Source organism: Manacus candei, unplaced genomic scaffold (genome assembly GCF_025592945.1).
Source record: "Manacus candei isolate 608988 ecotype Guabito, Panama unplaced genomic scaffold, ASM2559294v1 h1tg000081l, whole genome shotgun sequence".
In the NCBI taxonomy this organism is placed as follows: domain Eukaryota; kingdom Metazoa; phylum Chordata; class Aves; order Passeriformes; family Pipridae; genus Manacus; species Manacus candei.
Genome location: NW_026138129.1, coordinates 3,751,823 through 3,766,008, shown reverse-complemented (window position 1 = coordinate 3,766,008; position 14,186 = coordinate 3,751,823). Strand labels below are relative to the sequence as shown.

The window sequence follows — 14,186 nt, the reverse complement described above, 5'->3', positions numbered from 1 at the left end:
TATAGTTCAAGGACTACTGTATCAGTCTTTCAACTAACATAGAAACAATGACTGAATTTGTAAAAAAAGGTCATTGAGATGCAAGAGCAGAAAACACACGTTAATGGAAGAATCCTCTTCGTGAACACAGTCTCATATCAGAGAGGACTGTGATGTCTAAATTTTCAGATACTTTCAGTGATCATTTCTAATCTTGAATGTAAAGGACTTGTCCTAGTTGAAATACAAACTGTGATCATAATGCACTAAAATTAAACAAAGAAACCTCTTTACTATTACATAATATACATAAGACACCCAAATAACTATAGTATAGGAAATTAAAAGGAGGAGCTAAAAGGGTGAAACACTCACATCAGTAGATTAAGTGTTCAAAGACTCAAGCTCAGTGTAAATGCATGCCAGTTCTCACAAAAACTTTAATCTTACTTTAGAGAGTCATAAAAGTTATATGGCAAAATAAAAGGCTGTTTGAAAAAATAACATACTTTTGAAAGATGGATGTTTGTTCATATGAGGAAAACATTAAAGAATATGCCCTCACAAGATTTTTGGGCTACAAATGCAGCCCAAGAGGATTTTGAGAACTGACTTGCAAAAGATAAAAAATTCAGTAAAAATTTCTTTCAAATACATCTTAGGCAAGAAAACTGCTAAAAATTCTGTAGAGTCATTGAATAATAATAGTGTAACAGGATCTCTCAGGAATGACTCAGCTATTACAGAGAAAAGTCCAGATTTTGGGATAATTTGCAGCCATGTTCATTATGCTAGAGTTTAAGTAAATCTATCTATCTTTGGAAAAAAGAAATCCAAGGAACTTTATCAAATGGAAAATAAGAGTGAGAAAATACTAAGACATAACCATAACCAGCAGCACTTCTCCAAGACTTCTGAAGAAGTTTAAGTATATAATTGCAAACCTACCAACTACTCGGCACAAGACAAAGTTTAAGTCAAGCTCAGGTCAAATGTGTCCACAAGGTTTTTCTCAGTGGCAGAATACGAGGGGAACAGGAGAACACACGGAAATTACAAGTCTCCTGGTACAGTGAACAAGTGTCTATAGAGTTTTAGTGGAAGGAAATATTACAAAGATCTCCTTCACTGATGGAAAGGATGACCATGAGAAAGAAGAGTAATCTGGTCAAAAACATGCATTTGGATTAACAGAACTTTCCACAACATCCCTTATAAGAGACTTAAACAAATTAAACATCTGATAAAGAAAAATGCTCTTGCATGGACTATGCCTGAATTAAAAGTAAGAAGCAATGGACACAAATGAGTAATCAGTTTCCATTACACAAGATTACTGGTAGAATTCTGTAAATTCTGGGTCATGCTGGACCCTCTGTTGTTCATGACAATCATAAATAAACAGGGAAAGTGCTAAAAGGTAAGGTGACAAAGTTGTTTACAACAGAAAAATTGTCCAATAAAAAACGAAAACTAATTTACCAAAATCATAATATTGAGAGATTTGTTGATTAGATGTTACTAAAGCTTATAACACACCTGGAAAACATAGGTATAAATGTGAATGATGAGCTTTAAAGTAGATGTTAACCCAAGGATGGAGATTACACGTAGTTTTTGGAACCATCAAATTAATGGTAGTTGAAAAGGCAGATTAAAAGTAAGGTTTATTAAAAAAAGGGTACAAAGATCACAAAAAAACCTTCAATTTGCTACTGTATCATTATAGCATTCTTTCATAATTTGACCAGCTGCATGAAATCTTTACTCCTCCATTTCATGAAGAAGTCCCTGAAAACTACAATAAGAATAATCAGAAGTTTAGTATCTATTGACGGAGAAATTAAACTGACTATAATTTTTCACACTGTAAGAGAAGTTCAGAGATACAAGGCTACGTTGTATATTATGGAAGTCTGTAAATACTGGATGGCTGTAAGTGAGGGCAGAAAATCGGCAAAAGTATCATTTGGCACTTTTCTAGCTATAGTCATTTCCTTATCATCTGCTACAGGGAGATAAAATTCTGAGATACATGGACCTTGCTGTGATTCAGGATAATCAAGTCTGATGTTTCTATCATTGCCTTTGTAGCTTATGATTTGAAACATTTTAAATTTTGGTCACATTCAAACTAAAAAAAAAAATAAATGTTCAGAAGCTGCCTAAAACCAGTGCAATTTGAGAACATACAGAGGCAAACAGATCAGAGTAAAATGGCTGACGTAATGGCAAGTAGAAAGTGGGAATTTGAAATCAGAAGTGGATATGATCATCAAAACACAAATGGAAGAAAGAGGTCCTGATGGACTCTCATAAGACCAGAAATGGCAGAGAAAGATTGCAAGAGGAACAGAAGGACTTGGGGGCCTTAAAGCTAACACAGGCTAATATGATCAACAAAATCAAAACCAGATGGAGGGTAAGAAAAATTACTTGGAGGCTCTGAGAAATGACGAAGACTGCTCATTTTGAGATTCTAGCATTATATTGTGATCAGAAAGATGGATAGAGCAAATGTTGGACAGAAGTGAATGTAGCTGGAGTGGGAAAAAAAGGAGATTGAGCATATGCTCAAGGAGATAACTAACCAAATGGGAAAGATATGGAGAACTAATTCATGGATACTGAAAAGAAGGATATATAGAGTTAATGGGAACCACAGAAAGAGGACAGTTTTGAGAAGGAGAAAAGAAGATATACAAAGTGGACTGTAAAGAATGACAGGTGAGTTATGGTTGGTCGCAGTGAGAAGTAATCAATTATCTTGAAAGCGATTACTGTGGAATTGCTCAATAGTGCAATGATTCAATTAAACTGTGAAGTAATTATATGATGAATCAACTACTGCATGAAGTAAATATGGAGAGAAATAAAGTAGTATGAATCAATAACATAGATAACCAGTAATGGAGTGACATATTCGGTAATGGAGTGAACCAGTTATGTAAATAAGTACATATGCAATGAATCAATTATGGGATTAACTAATTATTAGGGAAATAAAAATAGTGTTAATTAATATGTCTACTATTTAAAGAATAGAGCCACTAAAAAAGCATGCTGAAAATATTAGTCTTTTCACACTTTCTTCTCTTTCACACTTTCCTTCTCCAGGCATAAGAAAGTACATGTAACTGCAAACTTCCCTTCTTTTTGCTCTTCAGAGAGTTTATTTTCTTGTATCTATGGTAGACTTTGTTCAGTCCTTAGCAATGGCTAGGGGACTTGCTATCACACGTCACAGTTAGTGTCAAACATATGCACTACTTTTGGAGACCTCTAAAGAACAGAGATGCATAAGCCATAAAAGTCTGCACAGTGCAGACTAGAGGCAGACATCTAATACTGTGGCATATGGTCCAATGTACAGTAACATTACTCTTTGAAATTTCCTTCCTTTCCATCAGACTACGTACCCTGTGTCATCTGAGGTGCACCATGGGGGAACTTGCACGTGGGGCTGGCACATAGGGCACAGAACACATGGGAGACCGTTTGCTTCAGCAGGAGGTGACACCCGGAGGCCAGGTAAGAAGCACGAGAGGACCTTGAATGGCACAACGTAACAGCATGTAGGAAACACAATCCAGTCATAGGTGTATGTTCTTAGGGTAGAAGTCACTGCTCTTGGTTTTTCTCTCAATTCACAACACTGCACTGTCTGTAAAGACGGAACGTCTGGTGATCCAAATGGGAGTAGAGTACAAACAGCCAAGCACTCCTATCAGTGCCTAAATTAATGCATCTTGACTTATTTCTTAAGTGACCTTAAAGCATTCATTCATGACAACTTAGATATTTGAATATTTTTCTTTCTTATTTCACTTTCCATTAGTCTTTCTCGAATGTGAATTATCGGAACGATACCTGCATGGTCAGTGAGTATTTGCCAGCATTCTTTATAATGAACAGGCCTTTGGTCTCTGGATAATATTATCTGATATGCTGATAAAAATAATAATCAAAAACATGCAAGGAAACACAAAGGCTAATGGGAATGAGTGTACCGAATACAACATATCAGCATGAAATATCATCCAAAGAGTTTAATATCCCAGTATGACTGGGTCATCTCCACTCCCTGGAAAATGAGAACATGACAACATAAACCCAAGAACAAGCATTGCTAATAAATCTAACAAAACTAAGAAAGCAGCATATAACTGGAACATAGCAAGTGCCATGTACATATTTAAGAAACTGATAAAAGTAATCTTGGCAATTACAGACTCATTAATCTTACCTTAATAGCTGAAAGGTTTTACAAGAAATTTTGAAGCGAAGTATAGTTAAAGCCATAAAGGCAAAGGAAAAACGAAATAAAAGGCAATATAAGTTTACAAAGTTGTAAAGCTCTGTGCCAAGCTAAATATGTTTGTTTCTTATAAGACTAAAAAATGAAAATTTAATTGGTCTGGAGTTCAGTGGAGCTAACACATGGCAATGAAAGTGTAGAACTTGTATTACTTTCTCTCTAATGTAAGATCTTAAAAGCTAAAAAGGAAAAAAAACCCAATGTGTTATGCTAGAATAATTTTGTTACTACAGTTCCGTAAGTATCTGCTTTGAGATTAATAACACTAACTATCTGACTTTGACTTTATAGATACTTAATTTTTTAAATTTGTACTTTGCAAAATTGGAATGTATCATCACTAGAGCATAGGATTAAAGAATGGGATGATACAGAAATTTGAAACAAGGTGAAAATATACAGTATTTAAGGGATAGTAGAACATTCCACTATAAACCAGTGTCTTATTATGCAGATATGGCCAGAATTCATGCAGTAAATAATCACAGGAAGGCAATGAGGCTTTCTAAAGGACAGGTTTCTCCCACCTCTTGAAGTTCTTTTCTAATTATCAACATTCTTCTGAAAATATGAACATCAGAAATGGCCACTGCATTCAATAATGCTTCTGTAAATGTCATATATAGGTGCAATTACAACTGATGATCCTCTGCTTGTGTAAAGGAATTATATTTCTTCTATCAGCCACCACATCGCACTGAAGCTCATGTTCAATTGAGCAGTGTCCTTGGTGACCCTTACGTTCTTTGACTGTTTTCCAAAAGACCATCCTGAAAAGGTGGCACAAACTTTGCTTCATAAATTAATTTTTACTTAAAACAACCCTGGTCAAATTTGCCAATGTTAATGTACCATCCAAATCACCTTGGAGAGCTGATCTACTATAGCTATGTAACTAGCATACCTTCTCACTTCACCAGTGTCAACATTTGAAAATTTTATAAACTGTGATTTTATCTCTCATCGTCACTCAAGAATACTCTAGTATGCTCCTGAGTGCTAGAAATAGCTTTATAGTGGAAATGAAAGCACCTTTAACTCCAGCTAAAATTAAAAAAGGATCACTCATTTATTCAATGAAATGTGTATCAATAATTAACTCATTAACATATGAGTCACTGGCCTAAAAAGCCACACAACTGAAGAACAATTCCCACACTGCTAGCAGTGTTCTATCATCAGGAACAGGCAATACTACTACTGAGTGGATTGTATTTTTAGATGTGAGTTAACATGCTGCAGACCCCCAAAGACTATTTCTGCTGGAATCATCTTTCCTTGCAATGGGGATTCTTAGCTTGAGGCTGAATTCCTTGTACATACGTGAGCATGTAGAATAGTCAGCTCAAGGCTATACATTTTCTTCAAAATCATATCCTTAGACCTTGCAAACTCTGTACGTCTGCACTATCTTTGGAACCATTTGCTTAGAATTCAGTCATTTCTTTTATCCACAGTGTTTGCTGACATAACTTTTTAAAAAGCACTATTTCTAGAAAATTACTTCTTTCTACCTTTTACCACTCAGATTTTTAAATAAAAGAAGTCCCTAATGCTCTTAAAGAGAGATTAAGGATGTCAAAATCACCCTGATCCAATGGTTTGAAGCCAAGAAAATCTTTTCATACTGCTAAAATATCAGAGGCATTGCACAAATGAACATGAAAATGTTTAATCTAAATTGCTCTTAAATGCTGACTACTTAGCAAACTATTTTCAGCTTATAATGTAAACATTCACTGACACACTGGTAGAAAAATTTAGGTCAAATATTTCTTTTATTTCTAACTGGTTTGGGAAAGTTTATTTCTATTTAAGAAAAATGAAGTAAATGATGCCATTTGTCTGTGAGAAATTTTGGCACTACTATCTTTGTGACCACCTGTCCAGTCAAATTTTTGTTTCTCTTCACTTTGATTTGTTTCTCTTTCATTAGACATATTTATATTTAAAGAAAACAATACAAATTTATAATAGAATCTTCCTTAAACAATAGCAGCTTGTGCTTAGAAGTGAGAATTTATTCTTGTCATCACTGCCATCTGCAGCAAAATGACCACTGACTTTAACAGACACAGGGTTTAAGAGGATTTTAGCTGAACTTCATTAATTTTGCATGAACAGGGACCTGTTGTGTTTAACATTAAACAAACATAAATGTAAGGAACAGTTGCTATCCAGAAGAACCTGCAGTCTAAATATTCATTCACCGGCTATTACAAGTCCTTACCTGCAAAATAACATAGACTTTTTTCCTTCCTCATTGTTACTAGCACTGAATTGCTGGATGAGGAATTAAAACTATTGATACCCTCACACTAATTAATTCCATGCATATGAACTTAGTATATTGAGATGAACCATAAAAGCTGCAACAGGGAAAACACTGGAACATAATGGCCACAGCTACATGACTTCAAGTCAGAGAACTCTGAGATTAAAAAGTGAAGACAGCTGCCTCAGGGCAACTTCACACAAAAACAATCAAATCACAGAATAAAAATACCATGGATTAGAAGTGCAAGAAAATTTCCCAGACTGCAGCACTTTTGCTTTGATTTGGAATTGCATGACATGACAATGATTTTTTTTCCAGCAGGTTGCAGGGCCTTCCCATGGTACCCTGTTTATTTGCTCACAGACAGTGTCAGGTGAAGCAAGTAGAAGGGGCAAAGAAATGTCTGTATTTGTTATATACCTAAGTTTGTTGAAAACTGTATATACAATTTTTTATTTAAGTAAATAAAGTTTATACTGTTTTATCCAAGAAGGAAATTATAACTTCTTCTTACAGGGAGATACATATTTTCTACAGGTTGTTTTATAACATAATTTCTGAAGCAAGGTTCAAGCATTTTATTTTTTTTTAATTATATGTGCCATGTGTTTGGAGTACAAAACTGGAAAAAAATGACATCTGGAAAACCAATGTTACACATGCAGATTACTGCATCCACTGACCTATCAAATTATTTCTATAGGGCACTGAGAAAGACATGAGTATATAGTTTTATTCAGTCTTGCTATTTGCAGTAGGATTCCTGTTAAAGAAATGAGCTACTGCTATTTTTGCATTTCTATATATAGAAGACACACAGAATGACAGCCTTCTTCATAATAAGCATTTATATGCTTACCACAAGACCAACAGAAATCCCTAGCGTTAGTGAAAATTTGGCATACAGAGAACCCAAAGAGTCTACAGGGTTGAAGCTGAGCTTCCTTGTTCTATAATGTGATTCACTTAGAACATGGATTAAGTGAATTTGAGGGACAGCCTTGAGGAAAATTATTTACTGCCCAAAATATTGAGAGATAGAGGACTCGACTGAACCAATTTTGGAAAATATTTTTTTTTTTAAAAAGACGTACTAATTTATATCTTCCTGTCTATATGTACATACTGTAGGCCAAAAGACAATGTAGAAATATCTTTTAGCATGTCTGTATGATTAGGATACATATTTTTCTTATTAGATTACATTAATGAGATATACATATAGGATAAAATATTTTCAACCAACTAAACTCCAGAAAAAAGATTGAATGTCCAAACGTATTGTCTCCGATATAAACTGAATCTTTCCAATTAAAAGTGCTGCAATTCTTCTTTTTTTTTAATTGCATTACATATTTTCTGAGCAATGACTTCCATTTCATTAAGGGACACTTTCAGTTCAAATCCAGCTATAAATTTAGGTACTTGGAGATTCAGATTTAACGAAATCACAGATTAATTGAAATGTTTCAGTAACAATCTGAAAGTCTAAAATATTCTTTTTCTGGTTTTACACTATAATTGCTAGAATTTTTGCTATTTTGTGGAAAGCTAATTCTGGGTTTGCTTTCAATGAGCAGGCAGTAAAAGCATAATCCTATTTACTGCAGCAGAAAAATACGGGCCAGAAAACAGAGCATCTCTTCTCTTCCTATGTTATATAGGACTTCTTGGACTGTCATTATGTAGAACTTCAAGCACCAGGAGAGACAGGTCACCTCTTTTCAAAAAATAGCCTCTTACTATGGATATTATTGCCCTTGTTAACCTACAATACAATATATATAAAACAAGTGACCCGCTCAGCTTTCATTCAGAAAAATGGATGATGAATAAATGATGATGGCACCAGGTATTTACTTCTAAATAAATGTGTGTATGTTAATATCCTAAATTGTAAATTACAATGCCGATGGCAGACACAGTAGATCATTGTATTTACAAATGTAGAATTTCAGATGTAAATCTGTAATGGGGCTGAGCCCTATTTTTTTTTTTTGGCTATGTAAAAGACTAAAAAAAAAAAAAAAAAAGAGAGCAAATCATAGTAGTCATTCCTGAGCTAAAACTGAATGATTGAAGCTTTCAGAAAGCAGAAATAAGGATATCAGTATTTTATATACATTTTATTCTGGCTTTCTCAACCATTTTCTCAATCCAATGAAAATCTGAAGCAATTGGTTCTTAAAGTATAAGTCAATAAGGGAGGATTTTTGTGAGATTACTTATAAAGATTTCTAACCCACATTCTTGTAATCCAAGGTTATTGCTTGTATCATCATACTGACAGGTTTATCTTAATAAGAAATGTTTTGTGCTAGGAGAATTTATGTTTTTATGCTCAATTACAGTTTTATGTTGGAGGTATTAAGTAGGCAATAAAAAGAGCCTGCCTTACATCTATTATTCATTTTTCACATCCACAGTCATGAAGGTAAGATACCCTTGGAAATGTCTTCCCCTAGTCTTTATTAAGCAAACAATTTGTATTAATTTTGCTTATCGCAAACCTTTCCATTTTCATGTGGGAAAATGGTAGGTCATAAATTACATAACCCTACAAGAATGGTACTTTTCCATGATGCCTTCGGTTAGAACTGGATTCCCATGACATGAAACACTGTATAAATGTAAAGGGAAGTAAGACAGTCTCTGCCACAAAGAGTTCACAATCTAAAGTCAACAAAACATAAAACAGAAAAACTGAAATCCAAGACTGTGCATGCCAGTAGATCACGTTTGGAAAAAAGCACAATTTCATTCCAAGTAAAATGAAGAATATAGCATGCAAGCATAATATACTAATTGGAAATGTAATAAATTATACAAAAATAATAATAAACATTTGAACAGTCCCTGTATCTGAATTTTTTAAAAGGGACTACACATTTTTCTTCCCCCACCCCTGCCAATGTAGCACAGTACACACTGCTAATATAGATGAATAATGTGAGACAAAGCTCAACAATCACAGTTTGCTGCAGGTTAAAAAAAGAGCCACAGTAATTATGTTCATTACCATGACAGGTAAGTTAGAGTCCAGTAAAAGCTCTAAATGTCCTTTGTGATCTCAATTAAGTTGATACTAACAAGAATGCCCAAGGAGAAATTTCAATGTTAACTTTTACTTCTGCTCAACACACTCAAATACTCTAATACAAAAACTGCATACGTCCCTATCCTTTATTTCAAGTGACAGTCTCTGCATTAACTATGCCCTAATATTTTAATTTATTGGGCTAACCTATAGGAATCACAGGAGAGAACCTACTCCTGATCATTAGGTAGGCTTTGATTTTACCATTTTTGGGTTTTGTCCAAAGTGTGCATTAATAGGAAATACAGAATCTTTCAGCAGTGTGGTGATACATGTGGTCATTAAGCCCTGACAAGGCAGCACAGTGAGACCTGAAGCCTGAAATAGGAACATTTAGAGGAATAGAGTAACCCAACCATTCATAACTTCTCTGTAAATTATATTGCTTAGATTCCTTAAAGATGTAGCCAGTAATCAGGATGGATCAATGTAATAGCAAAGGAAAACATACTTAAAAAGATCTGGTTTTTTGAATGCTCACAATGCTGCAGCCTCATGATTTTTCTAAGTCATCATTAACCATGGGACATTCTCACATGATGAATTAACATAAGATATATTCTCATGGCTACAATGACATCCTGTGAGGGAGAAAAGCCACCTTCAGCATTCAAAAAGACCAAAATTCAGAAGCTCATTCAATCAGACATCTATGAGGCTAAAGATGTATTTAGTTATAGATGTACCCTGAAGCCACAACTTGGTATAAATAAACAAACCCCATGTAGGAAGCATTATATTCCACAGCCAAGAGGCCCATCTTAAAATCTGGGAATGATTATTATATGTCTTTAAATCGATATTCGCCAGTCCTATATTTATATCATGATTATTTGGCCACTGTATAATTCTACGCAATTTTTTCCCCCAGATTTAATTCTGTGAAATAAAGCACAGTTTTGCACCAACACTTTTAGGAAGTGGCATGGGGAATCTGACCAGTCTGCTCTTGTTAACACGACCAGATAACAGCAAGTGATATGAGAAGATTCAAGCGTAGCAGTGTGTGAACAGATTTTCCAAAACTGTCTCTGCTGAGAGGGTGTTTGCCCCAAACCTGACAATGCAAAGAAGAAATTATGAGTCACAGTTTGCTTAATGTGATAACTAGCTGGATTAAACAGTAGCCAAGGCTTACCAAGAAGGTAAAAGTAGGAGTGAATTTGAAAGGAAGTATTCAAAAAGCACAAAAACTCCTGAGTGGGTGGAAACCTTGGTATCAGCAGCTGCCAAACAGGGTTTGATATTGCCAGAAGTTGCCCGGCTGGCATTGCAACCCCGCCTGCCAAATGCCGCCCCTACCTGCCCTACAGGGACGGATCCCACAGCACAGGGTGCAACGTGCACGGACTCCTGGGGTGGTCTCTCACCAGCATGTTGATCAGTGGATCACAGGGAGCAGTGCAAGCTATGTGGGAAGGGAGGGGGGAGGTGTAGTTATAGGAACTGGCCCTCACAGGAAAGGGGGTGTTTGTAACCCAGCCCACATGGCCCTGTGGGGCAGCATACATCCAGCTTTGAGGTGTTCGTGTGTGCTGAGATGAGAACTTCCTGGAAACGAGTCCAGAAGAGTGTTCAACAAATTTTAAGAATATGTTACAGTCTCTAGGTGTCTCATGTTGTGGTTTATCTGTTGGATTGCTGACATTGATCCTGTAAGTGTAGTTCACTGACTGCCAGTTAATTACATCTTGTTAATAAATCAATAAACCTCTTCGATCCTGATTTGATTTGGAAAAAAATATGCACAGTTGTTTGTTGTAATGAGGCTATTCCATTTTGCTATGATTCCTATGAAAGCAAACATAATCCATTCTAAGAAAGCCAAGTGCCTGCTTTCTTACTAAATCATAACTCACTTCTGAAATGGACTTGAGCATCAGGGCCAGACGGTGTAATGCATCACTATCTACACGGTGGTATATCACAGACAAATGGGAAGAGGTACTGTGGGAAGTTTTCTGAAGGTGAAAAAACAATCCTCTCCAGCCTGCATGCCTGAAGTTAGAAATAAATCATTGTCTGTGCCCAGCAACAATGCATTCTGCAGAAAATACTACCTAGGTAACAGCCAGGGTCTCTTCTAGCTTTGATTAGCTACACAGGTGGTGTTCAGGAAAATCTGCTGTTCACTTGAGTCAGCCTTCAAAGTTGCCACTCATAAAGGAGGCATGGCAAAGAACTCTATGCAAGTTTGAAAGCACTTTCCTGATCTCAAACACTATTTTGCTCTATATTATGTTCTTCTGAATACACGTTGTTTAGGACAGTTATTGATTACAGATAAATAGAGTGTGCAAAGTGTGACATCATCAAGTATGAATTATATAGAACTGAAAATACATAACTATAATATTCAATCTGTAATTATCTATGTTCTTTTTAGTATATTTGTGTACCACTAATATAGCTAGAATTCCTACAAACTGTATTGAGAATAATGTAGTTAATGGGACAAGTGCAAACAATTTGTATGCCTGGGATTTGAGTTATCTCTAATATTTGGAGAGGTAAAAAAGAATTTTTGAATTCTAAATACCTTATTATAATAATTGGGTGTTTAAAAAATACATTCTTTAAAAACACAGGCAAAAATAGAACAAATTATATAAGAAAAGGGTAATGCCTCCCTCCCTACCTGCTGCAAAAATAGGAAGAGGCTGTAAAAAACCCTCAGAACCTTGTCCCACAAAAAATATTACAAGGGCAACAGACTGTTCCCTGTGCAGTTTCTTTTCTTTAATCTTTCAACATTTTATAAGAAATTGAGGGGAAAGTAGTTAAATCAAAATTTCAACCCATTTCAAGAGGCTAAAAATGACTAAATTACTGTAATGTACTACCACATTGCTAAATGCTCCCTCATCAGGCTCACATAACCATCCTCAGGACAGATTAATTTCCTAAAGCACTACTTCCAGAATCCACACATCAACACATAAACCTCCCCATGTTTCAGGATTTGAGCAACACATTCACATTATCAGCATTCAACTGGTTTGCATCATGCAGAACCTTTACAAAGCTCACAGTCTCAGCTCCAGTTCTAATGTGAGCTCTGGTACAGAAGCATATTCATACTCATACTCATACTCATACTCATTCATATTCATATTCATACTCTCAGATACAAAAACCGGCAGCTCAGTAGGGTTTGGATAGTCACGGAACAGAGTTCCCAATAATTTTCTCTGATTCTGTCCAACACTTTCTGCAAAAGCCGTGTCTACAGACATAAATAAGGCAAAACTTCGGTCTCAGATTTGTACAGATGCGCTGTAGACCTGTTAGGTCATTCTATTTTGGAAGCAGAAAGAAATTAGGATTCTAAAAGCCAATCTCCATCCTTGGGAATACCATTTCTAAAGACTCACTCTCTTGGAGAGGGAAATGCCACTCTGTGAAAGATAATCCTTGAAGTTCTACAATGAAAATCAGACATGATGACTTCCATTATACACTAGGCATAGGAAATAGGTGTTTGTACAGTAAGCATTAGTGAAAGATCTCATATGTCCTCGCTCCCTTACAGAGTTTAGGCAGAAATTTGAAGATTTAGAATTAGGAATTTAGAGATGGAATTTAGAATTAGGAATTTAGAGATGGAAGAAATTTTAGATATATCATTCAATCTGGAAGTCAACACTCTCCCTCCAAAAAAAACCCCAACAAACCCTGTAAAAATATAAATACTATAAACCATAGCCATCATGATCTCTTTGGGTTTCCCCACTTATTTGAGTGCAAATGCTGCATATTATGTGCGGAACACCACACCAGGACAGTACAAGAGATGTGTCAGGGCCGAGAGCTCACATCCTGGAGTGTGGCCCTCTGTGCTAAGGCTGGGCCTCTGGTAAGAGAGAGATGTTTCAGAAGCCTCTGCTGCCTTGATGATCGTCAAGAAAATGCTAGAAGAAGCTCCAGGAGCAGAGACTCCTCCAAGCAGCTATGCTAAGGAGCCTCATATGCTAAGGGGCCCCACACTTCTGGAAGCTGCTTTTAAGCTGAAGCTCTCAGCTCCAGCCTCTGCCTAAACCATGCGTCTCTGCTGGCCATGCACTCCCTGCATCGGGACCCTGACTCTGACCCACTGACTGAAATTCCTGGCTTGACCTTGACCTTTCCTCATCACTATAGACTTCTCTGGTGATCTGGTGCGCTGGTTCAGTCCTGGTTGCTGTCACTGGACCTGCTCTATCCTTCCTGTTTGAATACTATGGCACTGCTTGCTAGTCAACGAGGCCACAGCTTCTGCCTGCCCTGCTATCATGCTCAACTCCCATCCTCCCCTGTCCTGGGGAGCAACGTGACAAGATGTACTCGGGGTATGTTGTTTAGATTGGGATCTTCAGGGCACACAGGCAGGGAACACCTACCAGTTCATGAATTCCAAAGTCTGGAGAAAAAAAACATTTACAAAAGCACTTCCTGGAGCTCCCAAAGGAGCAGCCCATCTGCACCTGCGCAGATGAAAAAAACTGCTGCTATCCATGGAGGTTTAACAGCAAGAA

General features: G+C 36.3%; 1 protein-coding gene across 2 annotated transcripts in view; it reads right to left on the bottom strand.

Moving 5' to 3' along the window:
- The window catches only part of PRKN (parkin RBR E3 ubiquitin protein ligase), a 706,049-nt gene that overhangs the window by 598,689 nt on the left and 93,174 nt on the right, over positions 1–14,186 (bottom strand). Inside the window, exon 1 of one of the 2 annotated variants that reach the window (XM_051811264.1) lies at positions 3,399–4,227. The exons of the other annotated variant lie outside the window; for it this stretch is intronic. Within the exon in view, the coding sequence (XP_051667224.1) occupies positions 3,399–3,576 (178 nt within the window). The 5' untranslated portion in view covers positions 3,577–4,227. Of the gene's footprint in view, positions 1–3,398; positions 4,228–14,186 lie in introns of those variants that run through there. 2 annotated transcript variants of the gene reach the window in all.